At 38.3% G+C, this 22,463-nt stretch overlaps 1 protein-coding gene across 11 annotated transcripts in view; it reads right to left on the reverse strand.

Moving 5' to 3' along the window:
• Positions 1–22,463, reverse strand: part of LOC117419806 (ankyrin repeat and sterile alpha motif domain-containing protein 1B-like) — a 260,532-nt gene that overhangs the window by 64,623 nt on the left and 173,446 nt on the right. For all 11 annotated transcript variants that reach the window (XM_058986231.1, XM_058986226.1, XM_058986225.1 and 8 more), the window contains 2 exons: positions 7,374–7,984; positions 5,723–5,795 (listed from right to left, as the gene is read on the reverse strand). In XM_058986231.1, the coding sequence (XP_058842214.1) occupies positions 5,723–5,795; positions 7,374–7,984 (684 nt within the window). The remainder of the gene's footprint in view (positions 1–5,722; positions 5,796–7,373; positions 7,985–22,463) is intronic.

A 22,463-nucleotide genomic window follows, 5' to 3' on the forward strand; every position in this document is an offset into this window, starting at 1 on the left:
CACATTCAATGGTTGGTTTCTTTTAATCACTGTACAAACACCATCACACTGCAGATAAAGGGCATTATGATTAGATTATAAGTGTTAGTACAATTTCTTACTAGTGCTATCTTTTAAATTATCAACCAAAATGTTGAATGTATTAAGACAGCATGTAATATTTACTAGCATACGAGATTATTTTTGATGTTAGTGCTCAGTTTATTCAGTGTTAATATCTTGCTGATCTCCAGTGCTCTCTGTGTGATGATTGTGCTAGTCTTTATGCTTCTTGACAATGTACAGTGCTTCATGGAATTGGCTGTTGCTCTAAAATAGATTCAGTGCTTCCATTTCAAAGATTAACAGCCCCTCCCACCAGTGTATTTTCTGTCTGACACTAAATCCCACCTTTTAAAACAGGACAGTGCTATAAAACTTTTTAGCCCTTATTGATTACTGAATCTTGTCACATGATAGAACACTAGGTTATTATCATAACCCTGGTTCACTGAGATAGAAATGTAACCCTTACCGCATGGGTGTTTACCTCCTAAAGACACCGAAACCTGAATATTATATAAGAAAGCCACTCGGGCTGAGTCTGTGACACGGTCATGCCCGCCCCTGACGGTATAAAGGAACTGTGCGCACAGATCTCAGCATCATTTTTCCTTCAAGCCTGCTACAATCATGGACGCAGTGACGTTGAAGGTTAATGGTTATATTTCTATTTCAGGGAACCAGGGTTAGGATAATAACCTAACGATCCCTTTCAAGTACAAAATGTAACCATTACCGTATGGGTGAATGTACCGAAGCTGTCGCAAGGGCAATACTGCAGAACAACTGGAATGCTACAAGGCTAGCGGAGAGGCTGCCATGTGCGTTACCCTGTGGAACCCCAGTAACAAGTAGCTAGGGCTAAAACATTGAGGGAGAAACTCGCCTCTATTCCTCTGTTGTAAAGGCAACTGAGAAGCTGTCCTTAACACTCTAGCTCCAAAACAAGGGTTTTGAGGATCCACGACTCTCCGCGTTCCACGTTCTGCAGAACCTAGTAAAAGTTATGGGGAGTAGCCAACATCGCTGCATTGCAAATGTCCTTGACAGATGCACCCTGGAATAAAGCCCAAGAAGTTGTCATGCCCCTGGATGAATGGGTAGTGAGCTTTCTGGAGGGGGCAAGCCGGCCAGCTGATAGGCACTGACTGTGTCTGCTATCCATTTGGACAGCCTCGTCTAGACAGGGCTTGACCATGGGACTTCGCCCCATAGCAGACAAAAAATTGTTTGGACTGCCTCCAGCTTTTCCTCTTGTCAACATAGTACGCCAGGGCCTGCACTGGACAGAGCGTATGGAGCTGTCGCTCCCTGTCAGACTGGAAAGGAGGTGGAAGGAAAGCCTCAAATTCCATAGACTGGTTAACATGGAATGCCGAGGTTATCTTCAGCAACAGGGCAGGATTGGTATGCAGCTATGGAGAATGTCTGCATCTCTCTCACCCGCTTTGCGGAGGTGATAGCAAGCACATAGCCACTTTGAGCTCAGCTGAATGCATGGGCTTAAATGGAGGCTTCATGAGTGCATTTTGTAGGGTGTCAGTACCCCTATTGGACAGACCCAGATGGCGCAAATGCAGCCGTTCAGGGGCTAGACCCAAAGTTTGTGGGTCACGTGATGGAGACTGGGTGACCTGAGGCCACCCTGGTGGTTTATGTAAGCCACCACTGTTGTGTTGTCTGTACGGACAAGCACATATCTCCCTCTAACCTCTTCTGCAAAAAATGCTGCAAGGCTAAGTAAATTGCTTGCAGCTCAAAAACATTTATGTGGAGACCCTGCCAAGGGGGGGTTCCACACACCTTGTACACCCTTGCCATTCCACCCCCTCCCTTCTGGTGACACAGCCCATCAATAGCCTGCCTTCAGACAGTGATAAGACACTGTCAACAGGCGGTCGCGGATCAACGTGGGCCTGACACAAAGGAAGAGTCTGCACAGGAGACACAAAGGAAGAGTCTGGGAAGCTGCTGCCATTGAGTCTAGAAGTTTCTGGAACATCACTACCGTGAGCACTGTTGAGCTGAAAGAGCTCCAAACAGGCGGCTATTCTCTGCATTCTGCCGTCCAACAGAGTGGACAGCATGGACCTGTATTCCAAAGCACACACCTAGATAGGAGGCTGTCTGAGAAGGTGTGAGTTGGCTCTTTGCATGATTCACCGTAAGGCCCAACCGTTGAAGGTGGCCAGTGACCAGTTCCATGTGAGCCTCTGCCTGTGGTGGAGACTGGGCAGAAATTAGCCCGTCGTCTAGATAATTCAGCACTCTGATACCTATGAGTCTCAATGGGGCCAGAATAGCTTCCATGCACTTTGAGAAGGCACAGGGAGCTAGAGAAAGGCCAAATGGCAAGACCCGGAACTTGTACGCTGTTCCCTGAAAAATGAACCACAGGTATTTGCTTGCGCTGGTTTTATGGGGATGTGGACCGCGATGAACCAGTCATCTGGCCTGATTGACTGCAACAGCTGTTGCATCGTAAACATTTTTAACCTCCTTTGACCTAGACACAGGTTGACCTATCTGAGGTCGAGGATCGGTCTGAGGCCACCATCCCGCTTGGGCACTAGGAAGTACATGGAGAAGAACCCTGCCTCCAACTGGAAGGAGTCTATGCAAATAGCCCATTTTTGCAATACTCCAGATGGCTCCCTGGGCCTGTGGTGGGAAGTGATAGGCTCATCATCAAAGATGGACTGCTTTGTCTTGTCTTGTGTAGGCCAGGGCACTTGCAAGACTGCAGTGGCCCTCTTGATCGGTGGTAGACAGAGCTGCGGGAGAGATGTTTCTCCAGCGTGCTCTTAGAGAAATGTGCACAAAAGTCGCAGAAACTGCGGTTCACCAGTGCCTCCTTGGTGTGCTCTGGCTCCAGGCAGAAAGAGTATCTGCTGTGCTTGTGGGCCAAAATTCCTTCACGGCGCTGTGAGAGACTAATCAATAACTACAGGAAGCGTTTGGTTGCAGTTATTGCTGCTAAAGGTGACGTAACCAGTTATTGAGTCTAAGGGGGCGATTACTTTTTCACACGGGGGCATTGGGCGTTGCATAACTTTCTTTAATAAATAAATGAAATATGTATAATTTTTTTGTGTTATTTGTTCACTCAGGGTCCCCTTTATCTAATATTAGGTTTTGGTTGAAGATCTGATAATATTCAGTGTCAAAAATATGCAAAAATGCAGAAAATCAGACAGGGGGCAAATACTTTTTCACGGCACTGTAGCTCCAGCTGGAGGTATGCAGCCTGGGGAGCACAAAGTCAGCCGACTTATGTTGCTTGATCCCTGGGCACAAGGCCGCTGCAGGACGTAACAAACAACAAGCTCTAGTGCACAATATACGCGTAATACATTTTTAAAAAACTATCACAGCGTAAATGTAATATTGCATAAATTATGTAAAACACAGTAAACTAGCGAACATTATACAGGCCATAAGCAACAAGTACTTATCTGATACCAGGCTCTCCTGTCAGATCTTGAAAGGAAAAATGGCTGAGATCTGTGCGCACAGTTCCTTTATACCCTCAGGGGCAAGCATGACTGTGTCACAGACTCAGCCAAGCGGCTTTGGTATATAATATTCAGGTTTCAGGGTCTTTAGCCTTGCGAAACCATCTGCGCATTCAATACCAATATAGTAGAAATGCACAAGAGCTACGCGTGAATGCGCAGAATTGGAATACTACACGACAATGTAATGAAATGGAAACATTCTGCATATTGCAAGCCTGTCACGCTTATCGCAAAACGTAGCCATTTTCATTCAAATTTGGCCTTCAGAGCAGTTCAAATATTTTTGTGCTTAAGCATATGAAATTTGCACACATTTGAATCTAATGTTTATCATTATCACAGGCATTAGCATGGCTAATAAGCTAAATATTTAAAGGGCCATCACAGATTCTACGGAATTCAAACAGATGTATCTATGCTGTGCTGTTTGCTGGGAAGTGAGTTTATGATTTCTCTACTTCTGTCTACATACTTTTGACAGGTGTCACACAAATATGAGTAATGTTATCTATTCTAATTGATTTATATTTTTTGACTTTCTTGTTTTTTGTTACAGTACCATCTGTTTTTTTGTGTTTCTCAGTATTACCTGTGATCCTGCTTATCAAGCCGCTATTGCTCCCTGTCTGGACTGATCTGATTTTTGTAATGTGTTTTTTTGTAAGAACTGTAAGTCGCCCTGGATAAGGGCGTCTGTTATAAGAAAATACATACATACAACAACAACAACAAACAATAATAATTAATAATATTAATAATACAGCTGGAATCACCTGTTTTTTTTATTTTTTAGATTCAACTTAAATAAAACGGGCTGAACGGGCAGTGGAATAAGAAAGGAGCACCTTTCGTACATTGTACCAATACAGTAATCAGTAGCCTAACCTGCTACTGTATAAGCAGTGTCTTTGATATTGAAATCTATGTAAATGCAAGGTAAGGAGGTGCAAACTGTTGCTTGATCGATCTAGGGTTGAAGATGGCACATTCTACGCATTCACGCAAAACGGCCATTTGTGACGTGCATAACCGTTCACGCGTTGCGCAAACCTTTTGAATATCTGGGCAATAGTGTATGATATGGCGTTATTGGATTTAAAAATAAAACCAATGCATTCAAAGGCAATATTTGTGCAATCTGGATGATGTCTGATATAAATAAATATGTTACTGCAGATACAAAGTAAATAGCTGTTTTGTTTTGGGTTTTTTTTTTTAATCACTTTAGGGAACAAAATGATTTGGTATAGCTATTGCAATTGACTATGCTTGTGAAAATAAATATACATTGCATTTTATTGACAATGAACACAATTTCAGTTTGCCTCTTGATGGCTAGTAGTATTTATAGCCACAGTTTTAAACCTTTTAACAATCCCCTAACCAGAGTAAAACAGCCACAGCTGAATTGCATTTCACCACCTAATGGATATGCCCTATGGACAGGTTAAAGTTAATTTATTTATAAACTATGTGTCTGAGACAAGAATAAAGCCCAAAAGCTGTAATCTTCCAAAGTTGTAAACAAATGTTGTGTTAGAATTGAAATATATATATATATATATATATATATATATATATATATATATATATATATATATATTGAATGCCAAGAATGTTTATTTCCTTGATTTATGCACAGAAGTGGATACATTTAATCACATACAATTAGTTTTCAGTTCTTTTCAGTTCTTAAAACCGTAAATATGTTATTGTATCCATAATTCATTTTCCTCTAAATGTATTAAAAGAGCTGCCAGAATAGGCATAGCTTTCAATGAAAATGTATTCTTTAACTTGGTTAGGAAATATGGCCTCTTAAACTCATTACATTATATGAGCTAGTCAATCATATCATGTTCAACCAGAACAAACCTAGCAATCAAAGCCTGTTTATGATTTTCAGATATCATCTTAAAAATAAATAAAAAGAATGCATTGCTTCGTATATCTTCTCTGTTATGACACATTGATAAATGATACAACCTTGAAAAACAATATAGTTGAAAGATTTTTAAAAAATGCTCCCGGGAAAGGACTGCTTAACAGTTCTACAAACACACATTCTAGCTTAGTGAAGTGGGTGCCAACTTCAAAGGGTAATACTACCTTGCAGAAGGTGAGAATACACAAATAAATAAAGAAATAAAAACCCTCCTTACCCAAAACATCTTCTTTTATCTCCTCCAGGCCGGTGTTGATTCCAGCTCCTATAGAGCTCATGATTTTATCAATCTGGAGGATAAAAAAAGATTGGGTTTAATAAGGACAATTAATTTCGCCACAGTGACTTTGCCTCACCAGGGCAGCCTGCAGCTGTTGTTGCTGAAGGCCTGGCTCCTCCGTGGTTCCAGATAAGCAGAGACAGAGTGGCAACTGCACTGTAAGCTCCAGGCAAAATATTTCAACTCTACCCGCCTGGGCTTTTAAGACGCCAGAGTGGTATGAAAACTGATACACTCAGCTTGCTTTTGTTAAAAAAAAAATATATATATATATATATATATATATATATATATATATATATATATATATATATATATATATATAAATGGTCCGTACAACTTGTGAATTGCATTGCTCTGCCCCTCATTATTAGCCTTTATTTTCAGAACCAGGGTAAGTAGAAGGAAATACCAGTACTGCTATGTGCCTTGTGCTGCTCTGTTGCTGAAGTGAAAAAAAATCTATTCCCCCATGTCTTTTATGTTTGTCTCCATGTATGTTTTTTTATGCATAATTAAACAGTTTAATGCACCATTTATCACTGTAATGTGTTGGTTTAGCTGTAACATGATCTATTTACTTCTAAAGCTACCACTCCACCATGTACTTTTAAAAAATAACAGCCACTATTTTATGCATGGAATTCAATATTCGTGGAAATACACTGTTTAAATAGTTTGTCAGTTCAGCAGCTCAGCATAACATATATTATAAAGTTTTATGTCAGGAATACGTTGATCATGAAAAAAATTAAAAAGTATGGGAGGTGACTTTGCCCATATCCACTGCATGTAGAATAACAAAGTAACTATTGCGTAAACATAGTTTATTAAAAAATGTATGTCACCATTCATTTACTGTATACGCAACTGGAGAATAACAGAAGTGAATATCTGAAAACACAAGGTTTCAGAAATAATAAAAAGTGAGAAGACGTCCATAGAATAATACTACACAGGGGGGGGGGGGGGGGTACCAATGTTTCAACATTATTGGTCTCCACACTAGAAAGCCAAGAGACATATAAAAAACCTGCGCATGCGACTTCTACCAAATATTGAAATAACGTGTATAATAAATAGAAAAATAAACTGTATGGTTGTAGGTATGACCCTTCACAACTCACCACAGTACTCCATGAATGTTCATGGAGTATCCTCTGTAGAAAAATGTAGCAGATGATATTTCAGTATTTATTTGAACTATTCAGTAGTAACAATCTAAACTGAAGCAGTAACAATCTAAACTGAAGCTTTTACACATTTAAAACTTTAGACCCCAACTGTACCTGCATATATAAAGATAGGTGGTGAAAGTGACACATGACATTTTTTACGGTATGTCAATAGAGTACAGTGGTGTACCAAGAGAATATTATCTAAAAAAAAAAAAAAAAAGTCAGAACACCATACATTAAGTACATTAGGTTGCTGATCATCTGCAAATCTGTATTTCAAATGGCTTGTAAAATATGAGGTGATGCCGAATGCTGTGTCATAGGTTGATAAATATTTGAAATGATTGTTGCTAAAGTAGCTAACTCTGCTCCACACTTACTGTGGATTCTGTTATTTTCAACACACTTACTTCTTCCCATTCTGCAGTGAAAGAAGGCGTTCTCTCCAGCAGCTTGCCGGGGTTAGGTTTGTTTGTTGCAGACTCACACCGACTGTTCCTCATTTCCTCCTCGATAGGAGAGCAGGAGGTGAGATTGGAGTCTGACTTGGACATGTTTCTGGTGAGCTGCAGGTCCAAGATGCTTTTGGGGACAGACCGCATCCTTCCTAAAGTGCAAGCACGATCCTCAAACCCTCCAGAAGCGTTGCTTACCCACTGATCCCCGTTTCTCACATTCCTGGTGGTCACAAACGTGCCGCAATCTGTCTGGTTGACTTTTGTGTGGAAAATAGTTCTATAAACGACCTGTGGTTTGCACTCTTTGGTGCCTTTCAGTGCAGACGCATCGCTGCTAGTTCGTAGGAAGTGCGCACTGTACTCTGCTGTCTGTAGTAGATTTGTGTTCTGGCTGCTCCTTGGCTCTGGTGCGCTGTATTTTCTCACTTTACTGTACAGCTGGTAGGGATTTTCTGGAGACTCACAAGCAGGGGAAGACCCGTGCAGAAGTCCTGCGAACTGCTCAGGGATGAGACCCTCTGAAAGCTCCTGTTCGGCTGGGGCTTCTCGCTGACACAGAATCTCTGAAAGTTAATAAAAGGCAAAAAAAAGAGATTAGCCCAGCTGTCGAGCATCTGAAGTTAATTATCAAAAGAAAAAAGGAAAGACAATCTGCATGCTTTCCAGAGATAAGGTCTTTTAAGTAGCGGATCCCATCCAGCATTCACAATGGGAAAAAGCCATCTGACCCACTTTGTGTGACATGTTTGCTTTTATGTCTGGCTATTGACTGAATGACATGAACTGAAATAATGCTAAAATGGACAAACACTCAAGTTCTGCCGTATTTGAGTGCATTAGACTTTCACTAAAATAAAAAAAAAACATATACCCGAGCCAGCTCAAATATTCTAGGAAAGCATAAGCAATCGGCATAACCTTTGGGTACAAAAGCATAACCAAGTTATGAAAATAAGTGGTGCAAGAGTACAATATATTTTACAAATAAAAACATTCAATATTTAATTAGGTTGCTGCCCTAATTTAGCTGATGCATATCTGAAGCACAATCAAACAATCATTGCAAAAGGCCAGAATGGCATAGTAACCAATTTAAATCCTTGTACAGTCAAGTCTCATTAAGACGAATTTGGATCAAATGCATTTCCTTATACTACTACATTTTCTACGGTCGCTTATTGTAAATTACTTCTTATAATACAAATTCACTTAACACAAATGTTAAGTGAATTTGTATTATAAGAAGTAAGATGTAAATAACACTAATGTGCTCACACAGCAGTGACATTTCCATGAAGCATAGAAATGTGTGGCCATTGCAACAAACTTGCATTATCCTTGCAGACCATGGATAATGCACCACTGTACAAGAAAAAGAAAGATGTTGCTGCAGATTTCAACAGTTTCACAACCATTCTAAAAAGGGATACAATAATACAGGCCTATGAACAACAAACTGTGGATGCAAGTCATCAGTGTTTCCAGTTTGCTCAATACCCTGATGTTGACACATGCCTTGCTTTTGTGGTTTAAAGATGCCCATGATCAGAATGCGGATTTCAAGTTGCAATGTATACTTTTTAAAAGTTCATTTACAACCATATTTTCAATAAAATGCACAGTACTTTTACATGTATAATACTTTTCATTGTACTGTAATTGAAAATTGATTTCAGTGTTACTGTTGCTAAATAAAAACTGACAGTATGTATTTGGCTTAGACTCCTGGTAATAAGAACTACGCTGTTTTGCCTGTCCCTTGAAATTCACATTAATGAGAGTTTACTGTACATGGAACACTGTTCATGAGATTTTTACATTAATTTGTCAGCCTTTTTGGTTAATCATAGATAATTATGCCTATGTATGATATATACATAATTATGTAAAAAGATATATTTGCAAACATTTAATATAAACTAATTGCTCGCAATACAAAACTACATTTGAACGCACTGACACAAACATATGTCAAGAACATTATTCACTCTTAAAATGTTAAATCATGTAATACAATTTTGATTATCTCTGCACATATCTCTGACCACATCCTTAACAAAAAAAAGTAGAATTCAGGCCAGCACCACATAGTATGTTGAGTCTGTGTGGAATCCTATTTCTCCACTGCCATTTACAGTAATCACTGAACCGTGATTTTAAGTTCAACAATATCACTTTTAGGACCCTGGCCTCTTCGCCTAAATAGTAGGTGAAATGGAACATTTCAAATCCATTGACAATCTGCCATATCACCAGTCAAGAAAAACGCTGTATTGTGCAACAGAGGGGAGACAACTGTCTGTTGTCTAAACTGACACTTAAAATAACGGTAAATTCAGCAAAGCATAACACAACAAAATATAACTAAGAGGAAGACTTCATTATCTGAAGATGCATACAGTATCTTGCAGTACTTATTCTATATAAACACAATCTTATAACGTTTCTGCTTGACCTGTAACTATTACTGACTATAAAAACATATTTGTAAATAATATATTGTGGTACAAACATGGACTGCCGCATTTCATTACCCTTTTGCAATGGTGCGTAGGAGTTGGCTACAGTACATTTGTCTTCAAATAACTCCCACAGCAAAATAAAATCACTTCAAGTATAAGCCATTGTGTACATGTGATGGTTGAATATTTCATCTGGTAAGCAAGAGCAAGATAAATAATTGGAGAAGACAGCAAAGGACATCTCATCCTTTTTTATTTTTTTTAGCATTTGAAAATATTGTATCCCAACATTAAAATCTACCACAAACCCCAATCCTTCCGAATGAAAGCGAGTAATCATCTAAAACAAGCTTTTTCTGTAGATTTATAATAGTATACACTTATACTGTACATGCCACACAATAAAATGATTACTTAAGAGTAATGTGATTAGCGGATGAGCTTGGCAAGATGATCCATGGGTAGAGTAAATGTTCTGTTACAGAATGTTCACTGGTTCTACAGCAGGAATGTGTACTACAATGGGTTACATTCACTAGGTTCTGCAACCTAAAATATGTTGTCAATACAATAGGTGGGCTTTTTAATGGATGTTTGCACGAATGACATTTTATTAATTTTTTTTCCAAACTGGTCTTTTAACATTTGTAGTCCTAGCATTTATTTTTTTGGTTGCCACCCAAAAAAGGTTTCAGATTTCAATGGCTGGCTGGGACTTTGCACCTCAGAACTCACACATGATCAAGTTATTGGAGGCATTTTACACACTTCTGAGTACTTAGTGAAGCTACAGTATAAATACTTCGAAGATGTTGTTCAAGGCTTATGTTCACATGTTAAAAATTAGTTTGATTTATAAAGAAAACAATCAGATTTACACCTAAATGTATGACTGGTTCGAGGAACATCTGTTGTGTACAAATAATTACTATCACTACTATCATTTTATCTACTTTCAGTATACAGTGTACATACCGATTGTCATTCTTAATAATTTACCTTCTGGTGGAAAAAAAGAAATCTCCATGTCTATTCCGGTTTTCCTGTTTTTTTTTTTTTTTCTAATACAGAAATATATAATGTACACATTTATATAAAATATCAAAACCCATTGAGGCGAATTCACCTCCAAGTGTGTTCTGCAAAGACATGTACAGGTACAGTACCTATACAAAGACAGTTTAAATTATCTTCTAAAAACCCACTATCCTCAGACGTGTTACTTGTTCCAACGAATCACCCCATCTCCAGCAACAAGCATATTGGTTGCCATGGAAACCCTGGTACTGTTTCCTGATTGGCTTACCAAAGCTTTTAGACCATAATTACTTTTGTATACCATAAAAATCAAAACAATTAATCAAAGATGGGCCCAACTACAGCAAGATACACAATCAGACAGAAGGGAAGCACACCAGAAGTTATTTCTTAGGACAACTGCAGCAGCTGGGCGAACATACCTGCTGGCCAATCTAAGAGCCAAGGAGTCATTTCTTAGATAAATCATATCCAGCTGATTAGCCCTCTGCCATTTATGTGACTGGAACGTATGTAAAAAAAGCCCTTGCAAATGACCCTATACACAGAAAGAATAACAATTGAAACCCATTTTTTGGGTATAATGTTACAAAAACTCAGAAAATGCTGTATACTGTATACTGTATAATGAGCATCTTTAATGAGAAAACTGACCAATAGATATTCATGCTTTGTGAACTGATATGCTGATGGGTGGCTGTTGTATTTGTTATGAAACAGAACAGGATGCTATTTGAAACCCATGAAGGTCAAACTCAGCAGCATAACAAAACTTAAACACACAAAAGCGCACAGAAGAACAAAACTCTATAAACCTCTTACACACACAAACATATACATATACATAGATATACACATACAGTTAACCTTGATTAACTTGACACCCCACGGGGACGCCATTTAGTGTTGACTTATCCAAGATGTTTCGAGTTAACCACTGATGCACATGAGCCATGGCATTAGCAGCAGTGTGGAGTAGTGGTTAGGGCTCTGGACTCTTGACCGGAGGGTTGTGGGTTCAATCCCCAGTGGGGGACACTGCTGTTGTACCCTTGAGCAAGGTACTTTACCTAGATTGCTCCAGTAAAAACCCAACTGTATAAATGGGTAATTGTATGTAAAAATAATGTGATATCTGTATAATGTGAAATAATGTATAATGTGATATCTTGTAACAATTGTAAGTCGCCCTGGATAAGGGCGTCTGCTAAGAAATAAATAATAATAATAATAATAATAATAATTAGCATGCATTTAAGTAACAGGACTCACACGTTTACAGAAGGTTGTATCATTAAGCCCTGTGTATGTATGTGATGTTTTGTAAAGTTTTAAATGTGTTTTATGTGATTGTAATTTGGCTGCTGTATGTTGGACACCTTTGTAAACAAGCTATTTATAGCTCATATGGCTTTTCCAATAAAAATCTGAAAAAAAATGTACAAGTTTATTTTTAGTTAAGTTTTAGTTATGTCCTTCAAAGGGGCTTTCGAGTGGTGCATCCGGTAAAGGCGCTCCGCTTGCAGTGCAGGATGAGCCCTATAGCCTGGACGTCGCCGGCTCGAGTCCAGGCTATTCCACTGCCGACCGTGGACGGGAGCTCCCAGGGGGCGGCGCTCAATTGGCCGAGCGCCGCCCGGGGGAGGGAGGGTTAGGTCGGCCAGGGTGTCCTCAGCTCACCGCGCACCAGCGACCCCTGTGGTCTGGCCGGGCGCCTGCGGGCTTGCCTGTAAGCTGCCCAGGGCTGTGTTGTCCTCCGATGCTGTAGCTCTGGGTGGCTGAATGGTGAGTCCGCAGTGTGTGAAAAAGCAGGCGGCTAACTGCCAGTCACATCTAAGATGTGGGGAAAAAAACTTGTTCATCAGCAATTATATAAATATGTATGAGCTACAGAAGTGCCAAATCAGGCTTACTGCCTTGTCCTCTCTCTGAAAGAATTCACAAGAATGCATTATTCAGTTACTGATGGTAAAATAACGTTAAAGCCAACATTCTTGATTTGTAAAAAGGCACATGATATTGTCAGCAATGTCCTTCTGTGTCACACAGTACTGGCCTTTGAATGAATTCCCTCAGCTATCACTTTGTTCTCAATCTGATAAGAACCAAGCCAAACTGTGATACTGTGTGATACAGCTTGAACAACTCCCAGACTTGTAGTGATGAAAGCCTCACATATTCCGAGGCTGCACATAGCAGCGTATTGAGCAACATCCACCAGGTTACCAGTCATGTGCTGGACCGCACCAACTCACAGGGTGAAACCTTCTTTTATGAAAATTGATAGTTTTTGGTCTAAAGTATGTTAATAGGGCCTTGTTTTAAGAAATGTGCAGCATACAACAGCAATTTTGAAATATAAGCGATAAGACACATTTTGAAAGGGGGTTATAAATCACATACTGTATAGGGGAATATAGGATGTCGCCCCCCCCCCCCCCAAAAAAAACATCTTAATTAACCATTTCAAGATTAAAAAAAAAAAAAAAAAAAAGTAAACTATATATTGTGCACAAAATACACTTAATATTTGGTACATACAATAATTGCATATACAGAAGAGGACCTGGAATAGGCAACTAGGAATAGCAAATCACTGCACATGTGTAGGCTTCTCATGTGAGAAATGAGTTTCTATGCAGGCTTACTCCGGCACTGTGGTCCACACATACTGTGCTGCAGACATCTTTCTCAAAGTTTTTGCTTCAGTCCATCTTACTGATTAGAAGCAACACTTCTGGTAGATACATTGCAGTGTGTATTCACTGTACAGTAAATATAACGTTAAATGCTCATGTTGCGTTTAAAACAAGGCCATTTAATAGAAAACACACAGATAAAGGGCATTTCAATTCGATGCCTCATGGGGTCTGGTAATAAGCAAGCTGACCCATTTCTGCTTCTATTTTAGTTATATCAATCAGGGCATTAAATGCTGTGGCAATCTGCTACAGCGGCTTGCTCAAGTGTAATGTCTTCTTCAGTTTCTGAAGTGCATGCTTCTGAGCTGTTTGCCAATTAACAGTATGTTTATGGCAGACCAAATGACAGAGCATTTTTTTACACATTCAAAAGGTACAGTAATATGACGGACAGGCGTGGCTCGGCATAGCATGCAAGGCATGTATCGATGCCATTGCTTTCATATGGTGTTGGACAGATCAGCGCGGGACGATACCGCTAGTCCTGCGGTACTGCTCAAAACAGCGTGTTGCCTTTTTTATTTCTGTAGTTCACCACTATTTCTACTAAATAACTGTCTGTAAAAGGATATATTTTCTAACATTAGTAGTAGGCTACTTGCTGCCAGCAACATATTGTATGTTTCTTTGTAAGCTGATGGCTTATTTCATACACCTGCATATAGATGACAGAAAAACAACTTTGAAAAACAAACCAGTGTTTTTATTTAGTAGACTACATGGGGGGCATTACAGTGATGGCCAAAAGTTTTGCATCACACCCTATAGAATTAATATGCTACTCTGACATACTGAAATTACATATCACTTTGTAGTTTTCCAAAAATTAAAAAATGTGACATTGACATCTAACATGAAATACTGTACTACTATTGTAGACTTTTGAGAAACCATTTTGTAGTTTCTTAAATTGCATGATTTTAAATACAACATCGAAATTATGTTCATATAGTTTTCTTTTTTTTTTTTTTTTTTTTGTTTAAATTATGTCTATAACCTAATATTCTACTAGGTCAGGGGTTTTCAACCGGGGGTAAGCGTACCACTGGGGGTACTTCTAAGGGTCATAGGGGGTACGCAGGATGACTCAGAAATGCACAAATAAAAATGAAAGTAAGAGAAAATAATCATATTGAATTTTTTTTTTAACGGTATTATATATTCCCTAAACCACAATTATTTAATCTTTGTTTAGCAGCTCAAAGTTAACCTCTAATGAAAATCAAAAACAAAACATAATCTATTACGTCCACATTTTCCACCTGTACGCATGCGTGATTTCGATTGAGTGGATTTCCACTCTGATAGGTGAAGCAGGCGTCTGGCGATTGTGCCTATTGACAGCGCTCTGTGCTGCTCATGATCTTTGCTGTTTTCAACTTGTCGTATCAGTGAAGCACAGTGTTTCTGCATTTTTAGAAGTATAAATGCTCTGGTAAACAAATAGTCATCACAATACTCATACTTTGACTTTTTTATTTATTACCGCGGCTGCATTTTATTAACAGCAATAGCAGCTCGTTGAATATGTGTTCGGTGTTTGATACATTTCTTATTTGCAATAGAAAAACGAAGGAAAACACAAAAGTGCAAAGTGACAAAGTTATACAGGTATCGCACTGTGAAAATTCTCAGCGGTGCCACGCCACGCCTGTCTGTCTGTCTGTCTCGGGCTTTAGGCGATGTGTTCATACATTTTCTTTTCTTCTATGTCACTCCAGTTCCCATGACCACGATTGCAACTTCATGTCTTTACAACACAGCATGGGATTGTCAGCCACCAAGAACTGGTCATTCAAACCAGCATATCGGGATATTATTTATAGGAGTTGTGTGGTCCAGTGGTTATTTATAGCTGTGTGGTCCATTGGTTAAAGAAATGGGCTTGTAACCAGAGGTCCCCGGTTCAAATCCCAGCTCAACCACTGACTCATTGTGTGACCCTGAGCAAGTCACTTAACCTCCTTGTGCTCCATCTTTCGGGTGAGACGCTGTTGTAAGTGCAGCTGATGCATAGTTCACACACCCTAGTCTTGTATCTTGTAAAGCGCTTTGTGATGGTGGTCCACTATGAAAGACACTATATAAAAATAAAGATAATTATTATTATTATTATTATTATTATTATTATTATTATATTATTTGCTGCAACCCCTCATGGGTAGAACAGCACTCAAAGCTTTTTACATTTTAAGCCTTAGAAACTGCTTAGGACTAAAGGTATCTCACAATGGTTAAACTATGGAAGGCGATTAATCCCAACTTTAAACACTCACAAGACTTTAATAGTGTTACAATTGTTTGTTTCTTTTTACTACAGTACTACTGTTTGGAAGACCGAGTACAGCACTAAGACTGTCAATCATAGATAATAGAATCTATACAGAATAAAATTAAAATAAAATCTGATAACAATTCTAAAAAAATTGCTAGTTATTAATGCAGAATTTTAATAATATTAAAGAAGCAATTCAGATGTAATGAGTAAGCATGCAGTGTTAGACGATAAAGCATATCTCCAATATTAGTCATATTTAAAACGTAAAAAAATGTTAATGTCAAAATCATCATTTTTCACACAAGGACTAACTACAGTGGGATTGTAATATGATCTGTGCAGATGAATAGTCCCTCCCACCCAGCCTCTCCACCTCCACATCCTGCCTCTTCAACAAACAAATCCAACAGCAAATCAAACCTGCCAATATTTCAGCTTGCTTTCTTTCTCTCCTTTCTGCTTTTTTGTTTTGTTTGCACATACACGCTTACCTTCTTTTCCTAAGTATCTTTGACGAGCCCTTGATTTAAAATGTATTTAAAATCCTTCATTTGAAACATTTCTCTTTCTTGTCTTTCAGGTCTAATTACCTGCTCATAAGAATGATAAAAGGCTAAAGTTGGAATCACAACTTTTCTGTCCCTAGAAAAATACCATGGGCCGCATTCAGTAAGCATTTACTCTGATTGCACTTGTTTTTCTAAAAGGAAAAACAAACTTGTAATGATACAAATCTAGCAAAAGATAACACAGGTATACTTCAGGGCAATGACATTAACACACTGAATTATTTATTTAGAGTTTTGGAACATTACTATTTTTTCCTCCCAGTAAGAAAATACTGTGTCAAATGCAGCACTGTAGTAAATACTTTGTGAACTGGGTCCTTTGTGTATTGCTGTGATGCCATTTAGACTCATTAAATACAAGTTGCACTTACTCTCTGCCAGAGTCTGGGGACTTGAGTAATGCTCAATTTGCACTTATCTGTTAGGCACTGTTTCCAAGAGATACCTTTTAGCATTCCTGCATTCCAGAAGTTCTGACCTGCAATAATCTACGATTCACCACATGTGTTTATATGCCAAGAAAAAAAATTACCAAATTAAAAACTAAAGCATAACATGCTATTAAGAAAGGAAATCAATGGCTTAGCTGCATTCCTAGTCTGCCTTGATTTCGCATGCATAATGTCTCTAATAACAATATGGCTGTTTTCTAACAATTTAAACCTGTCTGAAATTGAATATTATTTATCTAGTATTATGCATCTAATAATGCATCTAATAATATTACGCATCTAAAGATTTAGCATTAATAGCATAACAAAAGTGTCATTGGTATTACAAATCTAAATCAAAAAGATTATTTGAAATTACTTACATTCTAGTAAACATTTTTCAAATGCAAATTACCTATTGATTGTATCTGTTAAAGGGAAAAACTTTCATAAACCTACCTAATGTACAGCTATGGCCAAATGGTTTACATCACCTAGAATTTTAGGATTGAGACAATTAAAAAAAATTAAAAATAAATACAAAAAATAAAAAAAGTCTACTAAAAGCCATAATAGTAGTAAAGAATTTCATGTTAGATTTTGAAATTTTTTGTCAGTTTTTCATTAAGTATAAGGGTGAGGGAGGGTTAGGTCAGCCAGGGTGTTCGCCAGCTCACCGCGTACCAGCGACCCCTGTGGTCTGGTCGGGCGCCTGCGGGCTTGCCTGTAAGCTGCCCAGGGCTGCGTTGTCCTCCAATACACAGGTAACATAATCTATGACAACAGGCATGTTGTATGGTTGACCTCCCACCTCCTTGTCAAGGACGTTTAACGTGTCCACAATCCGTAAACAGAAAGGGTCACACCAAATTCGCCATTGTGTATCCTCAGACTCCAGCACTTGAACAGCTCACACAGTCTGGACTTCAGTCATAAATCTGCGTCTGCCACCACCTGATATCACTGAAAGACATGATGTCCAAATCAACAACAACAAATGATGTTATCACCTCAGCAGCCACTTGACTAATGATTACATCTGAAGTCTAAATGGGGGTACCTGCTCTTAAGATGGAGGCCGCATCTGAACAGCTTGTCACAGTTTATTGAAGAACACGTAAAAGGTCTATCTGGTGAATGTAACACCTGACTGTATGTTCATTTCATAAATATTGCCATATTTACTTTGCATTATATATATATATATATATATATATATATATATATATATAGGAAAGGCTTGTAGCTTGATGGTAGACCTTGTAGAGATGTCTTGGTTGCACACTCATCATATAATTTATAAGAACATGACCACTACAAATTACTAAGTATGTAAATTACATGTGTGCTGTTACAATTAATACATTCCTTAAATGGGATATTTCTGTCCTGAATATGGATGATTAAAAAATCTTGTATTATATGTGTTAGAGCAATGTATACATCACATTGATAATTGCCATATACCGGCAGTTATCAGTTGCTGGTGGTGCTTTATAAATTGAAGAGACTAAAGAGTCTTTAATGTTTCTATGCCATGTCTGTCAAGAGAGCAGCGCCTTAGAGTAATCTGCATGTTGGAGGCTGGACTAGGGCAGCGTACTGTGGCTCGCCGTCTTGGGTGCTCACAGCCAGCAATTTAAAACCTGACGAGACGATATAACCAAACACACTCTGTCAATGACAGGCCACAAACTGGGAGACCAAGAGTCACAACACCTGCCCAAGATCAACGGATCATTTTGCAGCATCTTCGTGATGTCAATTGTTAATCAGCACAATAGAAAGTCACTGCACTAGTGAATTTTATCCATATAGAAGTGATGTTTCTTTTGATGCTCAAATATAAGTGATACGTTTCTTTTGATACTCACTATATATATATGCACGATTTGGAATACTAATTTACAAAACAATTTTAACTTTACAAAATAGTTGTATATCAAACTTTCTTTATTATTTAACCGGATACCTGATCATTTTTATTTATTTTCTTACAGCACCAGTGCTGGGACGACCAGAGCTTCAGGTAAGCTACTTAAAGGCTGTTTTACGCATTGAAAAAATATGAATTACGTATGATATTTAAATGTAATGCATAACGAATATGCAGAGTCATTTTGCTGCACATCTTGAGTTTGCATGTCATCAAGCTTTTTGTACTACTCTGGTGGTAGTTTCTGTTTTTATTTCAATACCAAATTTTTGTACAGTAGTTCAAAGTGACATTACAGTAAAATGTAAGGTTGTAGTTAACGCATACCCCATAAGTTAGCATTAAAGTATGTACAGTATTTCTTGAAAGTATGCATGGCTTCAAGGTAATGTTACATTTTACTCCCAAAATACATTTTAGTCACATAGTGTCTAAATTGGAGAGCAAATTACTCAATGGCCATTATTTGGAGCGCTGGTGACGACAGTAAGAATAATGACCACCAGGGCTCTCCAAAACATTTTCCCATTGAGGGCCCCCAAGAGCCTTGGACCATATTCTCTCCCCAACTGATTTTAAAGTCTCATTGAAGGAAGTAGTTACGAATAATACACAATTAAAAGATACAACTTTCTTTGTGACCTTGTACATATGGAAGTGTTACTCTCCAATGGGAATTGTAGCTTTGTCTAGTCCTTCAAAGAAACAAAAGTGTATTAAGGGTTATGGTCTCCTGACACCCATCAATTTCTCTTTTTACAGAGCTAACAAAATAAATCAAAACTTTTTCCAATCACCTGCCTGCTTCTTACTTCTGTCCTTGCTTACAAACATGCCAGATGGCTCTGTGCACCCATGGATAATGTGAACCAGTATACATCCTTCGTCGTCTCTCTTGTGTAATTGTAGCTTCAAGGAACTGTTTTGATAAATGTGATGATTCTACACTGTGCCCAGATATTGTGTATTAACTTGAGCAGCGTATCCGATACAAAGGAGGATTTGCTCCTTTATAAAATTATTGGTTATCCAGAGATCTACATTCAGCATCATAATATGCCTAATGAAAAAGGGACAACTTAATTGTATCCCTATTGGCATGTTTTTTGTTTTTTTTTTCTGTTAGTTTGAAAAGAGTTTTTGATTGAGATCTGGGAGAATAAACCTGTATCTTTGACAAGAGACAAAAACAGACCGCAGCAGTGGACCACAGAAAACAAAAGGAAGCAGAAAATGTTTCCCTATTTGATAAATGGAGTACTACCAGACAGCCTCTTACACAACACTTCCTGCAGGAATCTCAAGTAGGTTTGCTTCACAATATGTTACTTCAAGCAATTCCGAGTTTACTGCATCACTATCTTGCATTAAATCAAAACATCTTTTCTCTGAACATTTAACCCATAGCACTACAGCAGAATACCATCTCTTCTGTTGACAATTCAAAACATTTGCCTGTTTTGTCTCTTAAAGGGTAAGCTGAAAAAAGGCCCTTTGCCTTTCTGTAATGAGCCCTACATGTTTACATAAGAATCCAAAATACCCTACAGATGCATATGTTTCTGTAGCAAAATCATTACAGAGAACACCTTGTTATGCACCAAATGCTGCCTCCTGTGTCATTTAGGATGCCTTTGTAGTGCTTAATAAACTGTAGCAGGAAGTGCACATGCCTTTTATGGTAAGCCGGAAGCCAGCCCATTTTGCACAATCTAGCTGAGAAATTGTAGTGCTTGATTTATCCACCTATAAACGTAGGCCATCTCTAACATAACTAGTCTGTCTTCATGCACTGCTGGTTGCCAAGGCAACAGTACAATCATAAAGCTAATAAGAACTCTATTATTACACTCAGCGCCTTATGTTTATGGGTGGTAAATGTGACCTTTGGCATCCACAACGGGGAAAAAAATAACTCCAGTGTGTTAAATTTACATTATTATTTTCATAAAAAGAAACTCATGATTCTTTTTAATCCTTTTATGGTGTACATTCCATGCATAGTGATATAAAGAAGTGCTGTTTAAAAAAAAAAAAAAAAAAAAAAAAGTTCAAAATTTTCATTACTGTTTTTTTTATATATTGCAGGGATGGAAATACTGCATAGCAGTTTCACCCATTCCAGGCTTTACTATGCGCTTGATTAGCCACAGTGTATAGTATAGGTAACAAACTCATGTGTGTGTCATTAAACTCATAGCAAAACCAGGAATGGATCAAACTGCTATGCAATGTGAGTCTTATCCCTGTATTATCATAACCATTATTTCTAACTACAGAATGCTGTACTAGTTTATATCCCTAAGCAGATACTCAGCAGGATCAAGAAACAGGAATACTCTGTTCATCACTGGAGGGATTCAGTAATATAAGGATAATGGCACATTTGATATGTGAAAAAAAGTACTGCATCACTGATATGGTCTAGAGGTTAAAGCAGTTTGGCAGTTCATTTTTACCAACTGTAAAGACTTTATGTCACAGTTTGTGGTCTGTACCACTGAGTTGGTCAAAGGTTAAACTAATGTGGTAACGAAACAGTTCATTTTTGCCGGACAACACCGGATAAAATACAGTTTTATACCACATGCTAAGACATTAACTCAAAGTGTACCGTCTATACCTAAGAAAACAGACCAGAGTGTTTTTATAGTCACTACCTCAAATGTGATCAGAAATATGATGGTCGAACACTGTGGAGGCAGCTTTGTAAAATTACTGACAACAGGGGTTTCTTACAAACATGATGAAGGCATTTGTAGCTAGACACTAATGGGTACATCTGATAAGATGATGACCGAAGTCCAATATTGTGTGCCATGGCTCACTGCTCGTCACCCCAGTCCCACTGGAGCCTCCTTCCCTCCCTGTCATTCTGCATAAAGCCGTTTTCAGGGTTGATTGGAGGCACAGCTAGTCCTGCCTGAAATAGACTGGATGCAGTACGAAACTCCTAGTCTGGACACTAAATGTTTAAAATGAGCTAAATATGACCGAAAAGTCTACTTGACTTTCAAAATCTGTTATTTGAAACAACAGCACACACATTTTATTAAAAGGCCAAATGCAAATCAAATTGCACACATGAAGATAAAATACAGCAAATACAATTGTGAGCTACAATTTTTGTATAACCAATTAGAAGACACGCCCATATTTATTCAGTTCCATCAGTCTTGATTTTATTTTGAAGATGGTTGTCATGGTAGAGTTACGCTTTTCTGTAATGCCCTTAGCTCAGTACACAGCACATCACCAGAAAGAACAGCTGAAAGAATTTCTGATTTCATCCTACTTCTGTGAAAATAAGTTTTAAAACAGATACAGAAATAGCATACAGTACATTACTTTATGGCAAAGAAACTTTACTAAACCCAATTATAAACTCATCTTCCAGCTATTGGTGACCCACCTCGCGAAGTGTGGGCAAGGTTGGCAAGAAAAGGCGACAGACTGAACATACTGTTGGGAACATGAGCCGGCTGAGTCATCACAGCACGTCATTGCCATCGGCTAATTGTTCACAGAGAACGAGTAGGCTTTATAAGCCCTAACGGAATACAGATAGTAGTGAACAATTACGACATCATGCTGAGAGCAATGGAACCAAATCGAATAAAACAGGA

This window comes from Acipenser ruthenus, chromosome 14 (genome assembly GCF_902713425.1).
Source record: "Acipenser ruthenus chromosome 14, fAciRut3.2 maternal haplotype, whole genome shotgun sequence".
In the NCBI taxonomy this organism is placed as follows: domain Eukaryota; kingdom Metazoa; phylum Chordata; class Actinopteri; order Acipenseriformes; family Acipenseridae; genus Acipenser; species Acipenser ruthenus.